Source organism: Telopea speciosissima, chromosome 5, assembly GCF_018873765.1.
Source record: "Telopea speciosissima isolate NSW1024214 ecotype Mountain lineage chromosome 5, Tspe_v1, whole genome shotgun sequence".
Taxonomy (NCBI): domain Eukaryota; kingdom Viridiplantae; phylum Streptophyta; class Magnoliopsida; order Proteales; family Proteaceae; genus Telopea; species Telopea speciosissima.
In genome coordinates this window covers 2,436,048-2,453,884 of record NC_057920.1, presented here as the reverse complement: position 1 = coordinate 2,453,884, position 17,837 = coordinate 2,436,048, and the positions used below count along the sequence as shown (strand labels likewise).

General features: G+C 39.3%; 1 protein-coding gene across 1 annotated transcript in view; it reads left to right on the top strand.

The window, feature by feature from the left end:
- Positions 1-17,837, top strand: part of LOC122662660 — a 73,136-nt gene that overhangs the window by 18,552 nt on the left and 36,747 nt on the right. The window contains exon 5 of the mRNA XM_043858362.1: positions 1,346-1,486. Coding sequence (XP_043714297.1) covers positions 1,346-1,486 — 141 coding nt within the window. The remainder of the gene's footprint in view (positions 1-1,345; positions 1,487-17,837) is intronic.

The following is a 17,837-nucleotide window of genomic DNA, read 5'->3' as shown; positions in this document are numbered from 1 at the left end:
GAAACATAAATTGAATGACTCGTAAGTCATAACTTAAGTCATAATATTAAGTACAATAAGTAAATAACAAGTTAAGAAGATGATATCAATATGACAATATCCCCAATAGTCCAATACAAGTCAAGTAGTCATCTAGTGACTCAAATGTGTACAAATATTCTAATAATAATTACTTCGACGTCCAGGATTGGCTCGACTCATAATCCGATGGAGCCGACGTGCATTGTTCTCCGACTGTAGGACAAATGAATGCCGCGTTATAGTATGGGAGAAGAAACGAGTGTAGTCATCCACAGTGGCCTTGTAAATTACGTCATCAACTTGCTGAAGGTAACCTATCCTAGGATATAGGTTACCAAACTGTGAAGAAGTACTACTCACTGATCCACTATGATATGACGGCTCTGGGTGCATGTACGGGTACGACTGGTGGGTTGGGTAGAAAAGATGTCATCTACAAAAGATGATTCACTACGTCCCTGTGAGTGGGAGTCGTACTCAAAATTGGGAATGGATGGAGAAGATATTTAATTGATCGCCATACAATGTACATAACCCCTATTTTTTTACATTCTTGTTGTAAGAAAATCAAAATTTTGAAGCTGAAAAATAAAAAAATAATATATATATGCAGAAAAAAAATTTCGACACCGTGAGGTTGTAGATCGGTCTCCGGTGTCTAACATATATTAATTTCATCACAAACAAACAAGTATTGATCATGCTTCTTTAAAAAAAAAAAACATTTTGGGAGAAATTGGTTTTGCTTGAAATAGTGGAAAAGCTTTACAAATGTGCTAATGGTGTGTTCTCCGGCGTAGATGCAGCGAAGATTCGAAGGCCGGTGCAAGAGTCAGCAAGGAGAAGTGAAAGGATGAAGAACAAGGAGAAAAAAACCCAAAAAACCAGAGCTTGTTAAGTCTCGGTCGAAATTTCGACCGAGACTAATGAGTTTTGGTATTTATAAAGCTACTTTTGAAAAGGAATCTCGATATCTCTCAAGATTTTTATTTTGTCTCGAGATATCACGAGATAGTCGAAATTTCGACTGAGTTTTTGCATTTTTTTTTATTCGAGCTGCTGTTTCGTTTCGGTCAGGTCGAGATATTTGAAATATTCGAGAACTCGACCGATATTTCGTGAGATTTAGTACTATGGCATGGGATATAGATAATGCAAGGCGATCTTTGAAAAGTACCAGGACGAAGAGTAGATTCTACAAATAGGACAAAAGTATGTTGGGTTACACAAGTGCCATTTGTCCACCTGAGAATTTGCAAGAAATAGATGTAGTGGAAAATTATATACTCCATACTAATTGTGGATGATATGTTTCAACTTGCAGGTTATTCTGTTAGATACCAGATACCATAGAGACCCATTGTTCAGTGATGGATGTATTTTGGGTAGTTCCCAGTGGAGTTGGTTGGAGAAAGAGTTGAATGGTCCAAAAACAGCACTTACCATCATTGGATCTTCTATTCAGGTACTTGAGAGATTGCACTATTTTAGTATTGAGAAAATTCTTCTATTTTATCGGGTATCATGCTTGCATTTTAAAGTTATCTCCTCCCTCACCCCTGTCAGCTGAAAGTTGTAATGTGAAATGAGGTTGGGGTATTGTTGTGAGTGTGAAAAGTTTTGTGGACCAATTTTCCAGTCTTGGCTTTCCTTTTTCCTCCCTCTGGCTGTTTGAGTATTACTTCAGTGATAATTTGTGCTTTATATTTGGGTTCAGTTATTGATGAAACAATTTGCTGGTAAGATCAAACTGCTACGAGTTGTAAGAATAAGGGATCAGACATCATGTGTCAGAATGGATTTTACCAGCTCGACTTTATTTGGGTCTTTTAGCTATGATGTTTCATTGAGACTTTTCCTTTTTCTAGAAAATGGTTTCAAGACTTTTGAAGACCATGTCTTATGTCCTAACTACTATTCTGTTATTTGATCACTATCAAAAAGCCTGAGGCATTTTCAAGTGCAATGGGCAATTAGTGTGGCCAAAAGCTCTCTCTTTAGACATCCCATGAACTCACTACATCTGATTTCTGTATCAGGAATGATATTGCCAGGGTGATGAGGAATCTTTTGTTTGTCATCATCATTGTCAGAGCCTCATCTGAACTGTTTGTTTCTTACTCTTACACTGCAGCTTATGATCATATAATCCTGAGTTTGATCATAGATCTGTTAGTGTGGTGATGATCACACTTTAACTGTCCCCTCAATTATAGAGTTCCTTCCATCTCAATTCCTCATTGATGGGTGTGCTGAGCAAGGAACTAAAACTCGTCTCGAGTATAGGTTTCGACCTGGCCAAATAGCGAGTTGGGGTATTTTTTTTTCCTCAACTCGATGGCTGGTTTCGGTGGGTTTTAGATCTAGTTTGGTCATGAAAGTTGGTATACAGCCTATTTTGGGCTATTTAAACACAATGGCACTATCAAATTTTGAAAAATCAAAGTCCAAAGGGGTTTCAATTAGTGGGAAACCAGGATAGACACTTATTTATGAATAATATCTTAAGTAAATGCAATATCATTTACTTAAATGATATTAGGCATAAATAAGCAAATACCCCCTATTTGAATCCAATAAAAATAGTTAAAAAATCAAATTCCAAAAGGATAAAAAGTTAACCCTCTAGTTCAAGAACAAAAACTGGATTTTTGGTGGTAGGTGCAATTTTCAACTTTCTAATGCTGGGGTTTTCCCCAAATCAAAAAATTCCATAAATCTTAATATGGTGAAACATTACTAAAACCCAGAAGTTCTGTAAAATATTCATTTGTTTTGATGCCCAAAAAAATATTTTCATTCAGAGCGATTTTGATAGCATTCGTGCACACCAAATTAAGTTTGGCCGGTACATAACGCCTTCAATATAAATCAGATTTAAACAATCTTGGACTTGTTGGAAAGCTTTGGCAAGAGAAGCCCGCAGAGCGGTAGGAGTACGTCGCTTCTTTCTTTGTCGTATTTGTTGTCCCAGCTGAGTTCCGCTATCAACTAATTATAGTCGAATAGTAAGCGATGTAAAAAATCACTGAGATCTTTTTTATTTTTAGTAAATCATAGCTAAAGCATTACGGAGGAGCAATTCACACTGCTTCGGTTGGCGCGTTGCAGTAATGAAGAAAAGAATGAGATTGGTTCGGTCTTAAGTTGGGAAAGCTTTCCAACAAGTCCAAGATTGTTTAAATCTGATTTATATTGAAGGCATTATGTACCGGTCAAACTTAATTTGGTGTGTACGAATGCTGTCAAAATCGCTCTGAATGAAAATAATTTTTTGGGCATCAAAGCAAATGAATATTTTACCAAACTTTTGGTTTTTTGCAATGTTTTACCATATTAAGATTTATGGAATTTTTAGATTTGAGAAAAACCCCAGCATTAGAAAGTTGAAAACTGCACCTACCGCCAAAAATCTAATTTTTGTTCTTGAACTGGGGGTGGGGGGGTTGACTTTTTATCCTCTTGGAATTTGATTTTTTAACTATTTTTATTGGATTCAAATAGGGGGTATTTGCTTATTTATGAATAATATCTTAAGTAAATGAAGTACAAAAACATTTACTTAAATGATATTAGGCATAAATAAGTATCTGTCCTGGTTTCTGGCATAAATAAGTGTTTTTATACCTAGGTTTGCATAAATAGGTGTTTGTATACCAAGATTTCCCACCGAGATGACCAAAACCACGAGATCTCACCAGATTTTGGAACCAATATGCTTGATTTTGGGTCGAGATCTGGGTCGGGTCGGGTCGAGTCGTTGAGATCTTGACCCGAGATCTCGCCGAGATGGGGTAATAAATGGTATCGCCTAAAATCTCGTCTCTAGCTCTCGAAAAAGCGAGATTTTCGTCGAGATCTCGTGAGTTTTATGTGCCCGTTGTTTCTAAAAGTCACTTTATACTAGCTAGAAATGATGGGGTATTAGGGTATTCTAATCACCTGAGGAATCAGGGTTAGAAATTGTTGATGTATAAATTGATGCTGCCCTTCCCTAACAGTTCGAGCTTTTAGGTGAAACGGTAGCGAACTTGGTATCAGAGCAGGGAGGTTGAGTGTTCGACTCCTTGGAAGTGTATCGGAAGAGTTCTCCTGACATTTCTGCTCACTCGGTGCTGTTCGAAGGAAATGCCGCGTGCGCTCCATGTTCCAAGACCATGGGATCTTGACTTGGCCTGCACGTGCTGGGGAGTGTTGATGTATATGCAGCCCTTCCCTAACAGTTCCAGGATCCTCATGTAATCCAAGATCCTAGGGATTAGGGACTCAAAATTGAGACCAGAATTTAGCAACTTCCCAAATAGCACCGTTGATTAGAAACTCATAAAATAGCAAGTTGCCAAAAATAGTAACTATCAAATAGCAACTAACAGATTTTGAAGGTAGAAAATAGAAACTGATATTAAAATTAGAAACAAGGCACAGAATTAGAAAGAAAGTGAAATAGCAAGTCCAGATTTTGTAACTATTGGGAAATAGCAAATAGGAATTAAGAAATAGCAAGTCAAACTCAGAATAGAAACATAGAATAGATTTAGTAACTAATGAAGACAGTAATAGAAAGTGAATCAGAATTAGAAATTAGCAGAAAAATATAAAGTAATGGTAGAAGCAGTGCTATAACTGCATCAAAGGTGTTACAATCATGGTACTATATCTCGGGATATATCGGTATCTCCGGCCTACCGAGATACCCAAAATATCCGAAATTTCACAAAATTTCGCCGAAATATGGCATTTTTTCTGCAATATTTCGGGGGTCCATCTCGGTGGGTATTTGGCCATATTTGGGCCTGATACTTCATGGACACCCTTATTTAAGCTAAATAAACACATTTAAACCATAAAATTGTAAAAAAATGAACTCAAAGTGGTGTTTTGGGCTTGCACCCTTGATTGACAGTATACGTAGGGATGTAAATGAATAGCCGAAATTCATTTCCGTATCTGTTTACCACTATCCGAATCCGTCCGAAAGCTAAAAGGATACGGATACGGATAGGCTATAGCCATCCGAAAAGCTATATTTATATGTAAACAGATAAAATATCCGATCCGTATCCGTGTCTGTATCTGTTTAGCACTATCTGAATCTGTCCGAAAGCTAATCGGATGTGGATGTGGATGTGGATGCGGATATAGCACTATCCGAACCGAATCCGATCCGTTTACATCCCTAAGTATACAGTCGCCGACCCTAATGTATAAATAGTTAAATACACATTGATTAGGCAGTTAAAGACATAAAAGAAATTTAAACAAACTAATTAAAACTCATAAGACATAATTCATAAATCATATTCTCATAAACTCCATAATAGTCAATAACTTAATACTCAATAGCTCAAATGCTCAATAGTCAATTAATAGGCAATACACAAAGTGTCAAAGTCACAAAGTCACAACTCACAACTCACAAGTTCACAAATCAGTGAAATCACAACTTACAACGTACAAGTTACAAGTGCTAATAATAGTTGTTGTGCCTTCCTGGATCAACCCCACTCATGGCCCGCTGAAGTCGACGTCCATTGTTCTCTGTTTGAAGGACATATGTGGACCACGGTATAGTTTCGGAGAAGAAACGAGTGTAGTCATCCACAAGTGTCATGTAAATGGAATCATCAACATACTGTAGGTAACCTATCCTAGGATATGGGCTAGGGTTACCAATCGATCCAATCTGTGAAGAAGATGATCCAGTATGATATGATGTCGGCGTCGGCAGAAGCGGGGTTGGCACTGGCTGCATGTATGGCTGGTGAGGTTGGTAGCTAGGGTATGCAAAGATGTCATCTACAAAAGATGATCCAGTATGTCCCTGGGACTGGGACTGGGACTGGTAGTCATAGTCCCCTACCCCACTAAACTGCCCATATGATCCATATCTATATCCACCGTGAGGTTGTGATGCACTATCCGATGACAATGGAGTGGTATGTGCGTCAAAAGATGGGGAATGCCAATGCCCAGTCGGTCCTCCCTCCCTATCACCCATACTCAAACCGCCAACAGAGTTAGATAAGTCATCAATGTCCATATAATCAGCTTGTAACTGTGTTTGTCGACTCCTACGCTTCCTGCTGTATGGTTGTATGGGGGGTCTTGAGAGTGGGGGTACGGGGTCACGTGCACCGTGGTCCGTATCCTGTGTGGCATGATAAAATTGTGTCTCTCCAGTGAATCGGACTGGCTCTACAGGTGCCGTATCCTCGCCTACCACATAAAGCTCTCGCATTCCATGAAAATCTTCACTACCACCACCACCACCACCACCACCATCACCATCACCATCACCATCACCATCACCACCATCATCAGCATCTGAGGACCTAGACCAGTCATCATCATCAACAACATTGCCACCAGTGGGCTGGAATGGTATGGGTGAGGCTTCCCATGCATGTATCTGACCCTCGTCAGCCATATAATCATCTACATCAACACCAATCTCGGAAGCTATCACGGGGTTGGGCCTACCTCCCTCCTGATCCAACACTGGCTCACCTCTATCCCTTACCCAATCCACAATAGGGTCCGCATCGTCTGAGTCAACTTGAAAGATGTCGGCGAGGTCAATAGTGCCCCTCTGTCCCTCATGTCCCATGCGTATGTTTGCAGTTTCAGCCTCAAGTTGTAGTGCACATACACCATGTCTATCAATAACATACACCATGTCAGATAGACGTTCAGACCCCAATCTGTTGCGCCTCTTAGAGTGGATGAGCGCAAAGGTACTTCAGTTCCTCTCACAGCCAGATGCGGAACATGTTTGGGCAAGGACTTTGATTTCTATTCTTCTTAAATTCTCAGCCGATTCCCCATACAACACCCACCATTTAGCTGCATTACAAGTTTACAACAAAAAAAGACGTGTCAAATGTTGTTTCAAGTTTCAAGTTTCAAGTTTCAATACATACGTAATTTAAAACTTAAAAGAATTACCAGCATCACTGCGTGCTTTGCCTTGTATTGCAGCATCAGTTCCAAAACTTCCCAATGCATCCTTAAATATCTTCATCTACACCCATGTGGAAAATTAGTAAGTACTTCTTCACTACTTGTTTCACAGCATCAATAAGTTGAGTTTCCAAATGAATTCTAAGACTCACCTCATTGTTGTAAATAGCTTGTAGTTGACCATCTGGCTCCAACTTCTTCACTATTTGTTTCACAGCATCAATAAGTTGAGTTTCCAACCCAAGCCTATTATTATATTGATACTTGCGGTTCAAGTAGTATGCTGAAATTTGACATATAGAAATGAGATATTGTCAAATGCATAGGTAATTAGTAAGTAGTAATACTATGAATTAGTTACATAAAACAAATTTACTCACCAGCCTTACGCAGTGGATGCATAAGTTGATTCTCCCAGCGAGCATTGATGATATCCAAGAAGTGCTTGCTACTGCGAGGAGCCACACTATAGACACTATCTTTCATCAAGTCCATTGCAGCATATAGGACTGGCATGGTTGGGCCCTTGAGAGCGGAGTCAGCAATATGTGAAACTTTAACTACTGGCTTCAAAACTTTCGCCACTTTGCTTAGTTTTGTCCAGAAGTCCGCAGATGACATGGTTGCTTGTGCTTCCCTCCCACTTGTAGTATTGGAACCCTTCCATCCAAACCACTCCTCAGAAGCAAACATACTTCTCAGCCCGGCCTTCTTTGTCTCTATGCTTTTTAGGGCAATGTAGTTGGTGGCAAATCTTGTGATGCCAGGCCTAACCAAGTCACCCCCACATTTTTCCCTCAATAGATTGAGTGCATAGGAGTGGTTATATACAAAGTTGGTGACTTGTTTTGCACTTTCAACCACAGTCTTCACCAACTTTAACTTTCCCATATGCTTTAGCATTAAATCAATTCAATGGGCTGCACAAGGAGTCCAGAAGAGCCGGTACTTACTGTTGTTCATCATCTTCTCACCGGCCAGCTTGAAGTTGCTTCCATTGTCCGTTACAATCTGGACAACGTTCTCAATTCCCACATCTTTTTCAACTACTTCCTTTAACAATCTGTAAATGTATTTCGCATCCTTTATCTCTTTGGATGCATCCACAGATTTAAGGAAAACTGTCCTCCCATCACAATAAACCATAAAATTGATGATGGACTTTCTTGTAGGCCCAGTCCATCCATCTGCCATTATAGTCACCCCATATGTCTCCCACATACTCCTCATCTCCCTAATGTACTCATCTATCTCAGACTTTTGTTGAGGTAGATAAACATTCATTACCTCATATAGGGTGGGGCCCTTGAATCCTGGGCCAGTCTCTGCAATTGTATCTATCATGGTATCATAATGGGGGCCTTGTGTAGTGGTTGCTGGGATGGTATGGTATAACATCCACTTAGCTATTGATTCTTTAACTAACCCCTTCATCCCCTTCCATGCTCCTTTGATTCTTGGTTGACTGCTTCCTTTCTTCCTATGCAGTTTAGGATCTGATGCAGATGGTGGTACTGGTACTGATAGAGGTGTTGGGGTTGTCCTCACACTTTGTGATCTTTTAAAAGGATTGAAAGATCTAGAACCTCCAGATGTGCCAGCTCCTCCACTACCCCCTACTCTCTGTCTCTGCTGATTATCTTGAAAACTAACTCTACTCCTTGAAACAGTCCGTCGGAAATCCCTAGCCTCCTCTGCTGTTTGTATATCATCAGGTACTGCAATGTCCTCATCATCATCATCATCATGGTATTGTCTTCCTCCCATTGAACTCTGCACTGTATCCTCAAGTTGTTCTTTTATCCTCTGCTTGTCAGCCTTCCTCTTCTTCTTTCCCCTCAAACTGTCACCAATTTCTTTAGCTATTTGAGTAGGGACCATATGACAACCTACAACATCTTTAGATCCTCCAGTCAGATGTTGTTTAAGTCTACTGGACCCACCTCCCAAAAACTGCATGTGACAATAGTTACATTGGGATTTTCTCTTATCCCTATCAATTGGAGTGCCATGTAACCAAGCAATGTCACCACTATGCTGGCTGACTGGTCTCTCTTGTTCTCTCTGTTCTCTTTGCTCCTTCTGCCCCCTCTGTTGAGTACTTTCCCCTACCTTTTGCTTGCCCTTCGCACGTTGTCTTTCACGATCCGCCATAATAATACTTGGTTATTGCAATGTAAGTAAAACAAATAATTAAAAACTTAATGTAGAAGCACTTCAATTGACACTTTTAGAATACTAAAACACTTGTATAGCTATTTAATATTTTTCCCCTAACCCTTATATTTTTCGCATAATTAAAAACAATTTTTTATATATAATTTTAATATAAATATTGACCTAACACAACAAACCCGAAAATTATTAAACATAATATATATCTAATGCATTTCAAAACATGTAGAAATTACTTTCATATTTTTTCATTATTTTTCAACCTAAAACTCATATTTTTCCTTATTTATATATTATTTTTTAAATATTTTTCTTAATTTTAAAAAATTAAAATAATTATTTATGGGTAGAAAAATAAGTTCAGCACCGTGAAGCCGTAGATCGGCCATTGGTGTCTAACATATATTTAATTCATCCCCATCTAAGTTATATTACCCCTAATTTTTTCCTATTTTAGTTGTAGGAAAATCAATTTTTAAAAAACCAGAAAATTAAAAAAAAAATACATATAGAAAAAAAATTTCGACACCGTGAGGTTGTAGACCGGCCTCCGGTGTCTAGCATATATTAATATCATCACCATACAACATGTATTGAACATACTATTTTCAAAAAAATTAGTTTTATAGAAAAAAGAATTACCTTAAATAGTGAAAAATCCTTCACAATCTTGCTAGGAGGTGTTCCCGACGTGTTTTTGGTGATCATCCTTCGAAGCAGATGAAGAACAAGTAGGAAGATCTTTAGAATCCAAGTTGGAAGAGTAGAAAAGCATGAAAAAAGCCCCAAAATCACTTCTGCCCAGCTCTCGGTCGATATATTGACCGTTAGCTGGCGAAATATGGGTTTTATACCCATGTTTTAATGAGTCACGTGCCTCGGTTTGTACCATTTCGCCGATATATCGGTATTTGACTGAAATGTCTCGAAATGGTCGAAATGTCGACTTTTTTCGTTTAGCCCTTGCATTTCGTCTCGGCTATACCGAAATTACCGAAATATCACGATATATCGCGAAATTTTGTACCATGGTTACAATATCAGACTTAGAAACCAGCAATCACAAGTAAGAAGACGGAAGAGAAGAAGGGAGAGACTGCTAAGGAAACTAGCAATTGGTAGTCTAGCAGTCTCCCACGGTTTCAACAAGGTTTTAGGTCTTGGTTTCGCCCCTGGTTTTGCCAGGCCACGAAACCGAGTTTTGCCAAGATCTCAGCGAGTTGGTGTATTTTTCCCCGTCTTGACTCGGTGGTGGGTTTCGGTGGCCATATGGCCAAGATAGGTTCTGAAACTTGACATCCACCCTGTTTTAGGCCTTCTAAACACAATGGAAACATTAGTTTTTACAAATTCTAACCCAAAATGGTATTTTGACTTTGGACCCTAGGTTGGTAGTCTACGGCGTAGGTGAGCTCTACCCTAGGCTTTTCTACACAATATTTAGAACACATATAATTAAAGTAGAGGTGTAAAACAACTTAATTAAGCATTAGGGATTAAAAATTAGCAAACCATAAACCATTTAAGCATGATGCATCATATTCAGAATCAATTAATCATACATAGTGATTATGAATATGATGAAGCTGTCCGATGCTCGTTTGTTAATAATTGTTAGAAACTTGGAAAGAGACATAGATTAAACAAATACAAGTCTTAGTGTGTAACAAGTCCTACCATTTGAAAGTAGCTAGTACTGAAACGAGTGTCGAGCCGGATCATCAAAACGACCATGTTGTTGTTGAAGAATCAAGCTTGTGACGAGTCCTACCATTTAGGTAGTTTTTTTTTACCTAAAATTGTTCTTAAGATGCAATGCAGCTCCTCCTCTTGATGTTGAAGCTTCAATCTTCAGTTGATGTGAGATTTGCCAAAAAAAAGCACCAAAACCCTCACTTGGAGGTGTATTTCCTTCACAGCAGAGCGAGATTTTGAGTTGAGGTCGAAATCTAGCTGAGACAATGCTTTTTTATAGCCCCTTGCTTTGGTCTGGTTTGACTTGACATCAAGATAGAACCCGAGATCTTGCACAAATCCTGTACCGCCTACCATCTCGTTTTGAGACTTCATGAAATCAAAATTTTTACAAGATCTTGTACTATGAGTTTCAATTTAATAACCAATAATTAGCAGCGGTTTATAACTTAAAAAAGTAGTATCCTAGATAGGATACAATACAGATCCTAGCAAAGATAAGATACAATACAGTGTCCCTATTGTGGTAGACATCTACTTGTTCCCCACGGTACAACACACAACTTTTAACACTCTTCAAGCTGGAGCATACAAATCACCCGTGCCCAGCTTGGAACAAACTTTCCAAAAGGCTGGACCAAATAGAGGCTTGGTAAAAACATCACCAAGAGAATCCTACCAGCTCAACATTCTAATGATGACTATAGACGAGCCCTATTCCTAGAGCTCCCTTCGGATACCTTAAGATGCCACATGATGGTTCCCAATGAGCCTTCTTTGGTGATTGCATAAATTGGCTATAACACCAACCACAAACGAAATGTCCGGTCGAGTTACAGTAAGATAAATAAGCTTTCAAACAAGTTTTCTATATCTTTGTTTATCTTCAAAATCTTCACCACCAGTCGTCTCAAGCTTCTGATGAGGATCCATAGGAATATCAACAGGTTTGGAGGCAAGCATACCAGTTTAGTAAGCACATTTTTCCTCTGTGATAGACTAATTCTTTTCCTTCTTCGTATAACCCCAATGCCAAGAATATACCTGTGAAGACCCAAATCCTTTATTTAAAATTGCTGATATAAATATGTCTTCACTTGGCAATTCTAGAAACCTCATCTCCGGATATAATAATGTCATCAACAAATACAACAAGGACCACCACCTTTGAGCCTCGGCAACAAACAAACACAGAGTGGTCAGGATAGCATTGAGAAAATCTACAAGGGGTAATAATAGAACTGAATTTATCGAACCGTGCTCTGGGTGACTGCTTTAACCCATAGATGGCCTTGTGAAGCTTGCATATTTTGACTGAACTCTCCCCCTAAGAAACATACCTAGTAGGTTGTTCCATATAAACCTCTTGTAAATCACCATAAAGGATGCATTTTTTATGTCCATCTAATACAAGGGCCAGTCTAAATTCACAGCCAAAGATATGAGTACACGAACAGAATTTAGACGTGCATCAAGAGAAAAAGTTTCAAAATAATCCACACCAAATGTCTGTGTATATCCCTTTGCTACAAACCAAGCCTTGAGACGTTCAGCAGACCCATCAAGATTGTATTTTATGGTGTACACCCGTCTACATCAGACCAGATCTTTACCTGGAAGCAGATCCACCAGAGTCCATGTTTGTCGAGACAACGAGCATCCATTTCCGTTTCCATAGCCACCTTCCACCCAAGATGAGATACGGCTTCACGGTGATTGATGATTTTGAAGGATAGAGTTAGTAGCCAATGAAAGAGCAAAGCTATGGAGGTGAGATGGAAGATGAGACAAAGACACATAATTCTCTACAGGATAGGCAGTCAAGGATTTCTTATTACAAGACCGAGTACATTTTCGAAGTGTAATTCGTAAATCAGTAGGAGCCTCAGGATTAGGAGTAGATTAAATGGTAGGGTCGGCAAGAGTTGTATCAGATGTGGAAGGCATGGAATTCTTGCGCCATTGATATACCTGCAATGATTTTGTTGGAGATGGAACCACAGGAGTATCATCAGAAGGAACAAGAGCTGGAAACCGGCAGGACACGATTACTAGTAACAGGATGGTGCCAAAACAGAACAATAAGACGAAGTCTCAAAGAAAGTAACATTAGCACTAACAAACTGCCGATGAGAAATAGGGTCATTGCATTTGTACACTTTCCGAGTCCTAGAATAACCAAGAAATATACATTTGACCACCCGAGGTGAGAATTTATCAATATGGTGTTGTAAAATATGAACAGAACACACACAACCAAACACCCGTGGTGGTACAGTAAACAGGGGAGCATGAGGTGAGAAAGGTGATTGGTTATCTAGAACCGAGGAGGGCATCCTGTTAATTAAGTAATAAGGGAATTAAGAACAGCATCACACTAATAAGTTTTAGGTACATGCATGTGAATCATAAGAGAATGAGCAATTTCCAAATGGTGCCTATTTCAAGGTTCGAGAACTCGCGAGATCTCGCCGAGTTTCTCGGATTTTCGAAATCTCGAGACGAGATTGCCTGGGAGTTTCAAAAGTGCAATATCTTGGCGAGATCTCGGCGAGATCTCGGTTTCGACCCATAATTTTAACCCACCTACCACTTAAATACCTTACCTAATTGGACAAAACTCGACATATCTCGGCGAGATCTCGGATCTCGGGTTGACCCAAAGTTGAGGCTTCAAATTGAAAAAAAAAAAATGCACCAACTCGGCGAGATCTCGACTCGTCTTGGTTTTTCCAAGAGTCGAGTTGGCACCGAGACCCGAGTTTTAGTACCTTGGTCTATTTTTGCATTCGGCCATCCCATTTTGTTGTGGGGTATACACACGACTAGTTCGATGAACCATACCATTAGCTAAGTAGGATTCAGAAATTTCCTGCTGAATATATTCAAGAGCATTATCAAGTCGAATTTTTTTAATGGAAGCATCAAACTGGGTTTTTATTTCATGATAAAAGTTTTGAAAAACCTTAAGAAATTCGGATTGATCTTTCAACAAATGAACCCACGTTAACGAGGAATGGTCATCCATGAAGTAACAAAGTAAGAAAATCCTAATCTATTATTGACTCGACAAGGACCCCAAATATCAGAATGAATTAAAGAAAATAAAGACGGGCTCCTAGATCCACTACGAGAAGGAAATGATGACCAATTATGTTTGCCAAGTTCACAGGCCTCACATTCCAAATGAGAGAAACTTGCAACTTGGAAGTTGGAACCATCAACTGAAGTTTGGACAAGGATAAGTTCCCCAGACGATGATGCCATTGAAGAGGAGAGGGTTCTCTAGTAGATGTAGCAGCAGTCGACGGTCCAGTACCATCCAAATAATATAAGCCAGCCTGCTCAAGCCTACCATCAATCGTCCTGCTTGTTTGAAGATCCTGAAAAACACGGTAAGAAGGATCGAAAGTAATAGAACAGTTAACTAATTTTTGAATGAATTCAAAGTTAAGTCTGAAGAGCCCGTGTGGGTGTGGCTTGTACAATCTTCTTCTTCCCCCTTCTTCTTATGTGATTTCCCCTCTCCCCTGCAACTCTGATATCCCCTTCTTCCCAACCCTCTCCCATCGACTTGAGTTGTGGTTTCATCCACTATGTCCATCGGCTTGGGCTGTAAGTTTTAATATTTAGTAACTATTTGCTATTTCTGGTTTGGCTTTTAACCTGTTATCCAATCATTAGTTGACTGTGGTAATTGTTATCGAGAGTTTGGGACTCTCGTTATTAGTGCCAGGCACTAATACCGAGAGGAGAAAGGAAAGGGGCAGTTTGGTCTTATGTTTTTTTGTTTTATTCTTTGGGTATTTTACTGTAATACCCTTTGTTTATGTTTATTAAGTGAAGTTTTGAGGGAAGAGAGTTTTAACTTTTCTCTCCCAAAGTAATACGATCTCAGCTCTCTCTCTCTCTCTATCGTTTTCTCTTATTCTTCTTCTTCTCCCTCTTATTTTTCTGCTATTGTTCACATGGTATCAGAGCTATAGGCATTGCTGCAGCTCTCTACGGCTATTATCTTCTCTTCTATCAAGGCATCTATCGACATTGAGTGGTGATTTCAGATTAGAGGTTTTGCGGCTTCTTATCAAGGTACTAAAACTCGGAACTCGACCCCAACTCGACCTTGGGAAAAACCGTGATCTTAGTCTCCCGGTCGAGTTGGTGCATTTTTTTTTCAACTCGAAACGTCAACTTGGTGGGTTTTAGACCTAGTTTGGGTCTGAAACTTGGTATTCAGACTATTTTAGGCCATTTAAACACAATGGCATTATCAGATTTTGCAAAAACAAAGTCCAAATAGGAGTTTTACTTCGGACCTTAAGTTGGTAGGCGACGACGGACCCAAAATACCCTACTCTACACATAATTTAGTAATAGAAAGCAAGCAAAACATTCACTTAATAGCTAAACAACTTAAATAAGCATTATAAATGTTAAAGTGATACATCAAACTATTTAACAATGTTACAAGTTACAACTATCATCACATAAACTGAGTTTGAATCAAGTATTCAGTGCCCAGTAGTGCATAGTCTTCCCATGACATAGTGTTGCTGTACTGTTGCGTATAGTCTTCCACAACAAGCAAATAAGAGTTGAATGCTTTAAATTTGAGATGAATCTTGAAGATGTGTAGCTGAATCCTTCAAATGTGCAGTTGAATCAACTCTCCCGCAGGTTACAACTTGAAATCCAAAGGTAAAATGAGTCACAACCTTCAAATGGGGAAGAAAATAGCTTTTGGACAGAACTCGATCGAGAAATATTGAGTTCTGTCGAGTTAGATGACTTTTAAAGAAGTAGATGGGTCGAGATCTGGGTCGACCCGAGACCGAGATCTCGACCGAGAAAATGTAATTTGAGAACTCGTATACCAACTCAACTCAACCTCCCAAAAAAAGATCTTCCCAGTTCTCGAACTATGCTTCTTATTTCTTTTGTTTGAAGGGGTACAACACCCTTTGCTGTGTTTCTGGACTGTTTAGAGACTAGTTCATGATCTAAAGTAAGAACTAGGTCTCTCTTTATGTTTTTTGGTGATTTATGGAGAGAAGGTGTGCTGGAATTGGAGAAGCATCAATCGGCAACACCCTGTCAGAGTTTTGAGATCAATTTTTCCTAGGGAAAGTAATCGATTTTTTGGTGGAGTCTTTGGAATCTATTTTCGAGTTTGCTGGGTTTTTGGGGCTTGCTGGAATTTTTTGGAAGGTACTATGACAGTTATTTTTCTGTTTTACTCCCACTTTTGAGATAAAGTTTTTCTTCTCCTAGGAGATTCATCGATTTTTGGTCTGGTTTTTGGGAACTACTTCTTGAGATTATTGCAACTTTTGAAGCTTGCTGGAATTTTTTTTCTGGAGTTATTGAAGGGCAGAATTTTATTTTCTGTCGGGTTTAGTTCAGATTTTGTTGGACTCGATTTTCTTGTCAGGGTCCTCTGCTAGATTTTTCACCTCTTTTTGTGCAATCTCACTCCATCCTTTGGCTGTGAATTATGGGTGATACTTCGAAGAATGTGATGATTGAGGTTTTTTCTTCCTCCAATCGAATTACTGAAAAGAAATTGGAGGGGATCACCAACTTTCAACAATGGAAGAAAATTGTTAAGCTGGTTTTGACCGGACATGATCAACAGGATCATTTATTTCAAAATAAACCTGATAATGACCTATTATCGGATACTGTTGATGCTAGAATCTTGGGACAAATGCTGAATTCTATGGAAAACCAAATTGTCGATTTGGTGACTCACATTGATATTGTTAAGGAGTTGTGGGAGTATCTTAATGTTTTTGTACTCTGGGCAAAACAATCTTTACCGTATTTATGACTTGTCTCAAGAGTTATACAAGGTTGATAGAAAGGGTCGTCCTTTGACCCGATACTTTGCTGATTTTAAGAGGATGTATGAGGAGCTTAATTCCCTACTTCCCATTACTTCTAATATGGAACAAATGCAAAGTCAGCGGGAGCAGCTTGCTGTTATGGGATTTTTTGGAGGACTTGGGAAGGAGTTTGATTCGGTCCGTTCCCATATTCTTGGTGGCGACAAGGTAGCCACATTGTCTTAAACATTTTCCAGGGTTTTACGTGTTTCTCGTGAGAATACTACTACTGCTGATACATTGGCTTTGGCCTCTTTTCCACCCAACCGTGGCCCCAATAATTGGGCTGGTAATGGTTGTGGTGGTAATAGTGGTGGCAGTGGTGGTGGTGGACGTGGGGCTGGTTCCAGTAAACCACCTACTTTGGGTACTCAGGGTGCTTCTGATAGTTTAGGTTCGGTGAGGACTTGTCAACATTGTGGTCGCCCAGGACATATCCAATGCTTTTGTTGGAAACTTCGTTTCAAACCATCTCAGCAACAGTTTTCCAATTCTGCCACTACTACTAAGTCTGCCATTTCTACATCTCCACAGCCAGAGGGTAAGACCGTGAAGATGTCTGATGAGGAGTATGCTCGATTTACCCAATTCTAGATTTCTCAGTCAGCCCAGCCTCCAAATGCCACCTTTGTTTAGATAGGTAATGCCACTGCATGTCTTTCGACTGCTACCTCTCGTCCTTGGATCATTGACTCAGGGGCTTCGGATCATATGACTGGAGTTTCAGGTATAATTTCTTCCTTCCAAACGTCCTCTTCTAGTGTTACTTTAGCTGATAGTTCCTTAGCTAAAGTAACTGGTTCTGTCACTGTTCATGTTACACCTTCATTGTCTTTATCTTCAGTCTTGTATTTACCTGATTTTCCTTTTAAACTCTTATCTGTTAATCGGTTTACCAAAACCTATAATTGTTCTGTGACCTTTTTTTTTTTTTTTTTTTTGACTCGTGTGTTTTAGGATCTTACTATGAAGAAGATGATTGGTAGAGGTTGTGAGTTGGGGGGCTTTATATACTTGAGCACACTTCTTCTATGGTGTGTTCCAGTGTGGCACCTCACCAGATTCATTGTCGTTTGGGTCATCTTTCTTTGGAAGGTTTGA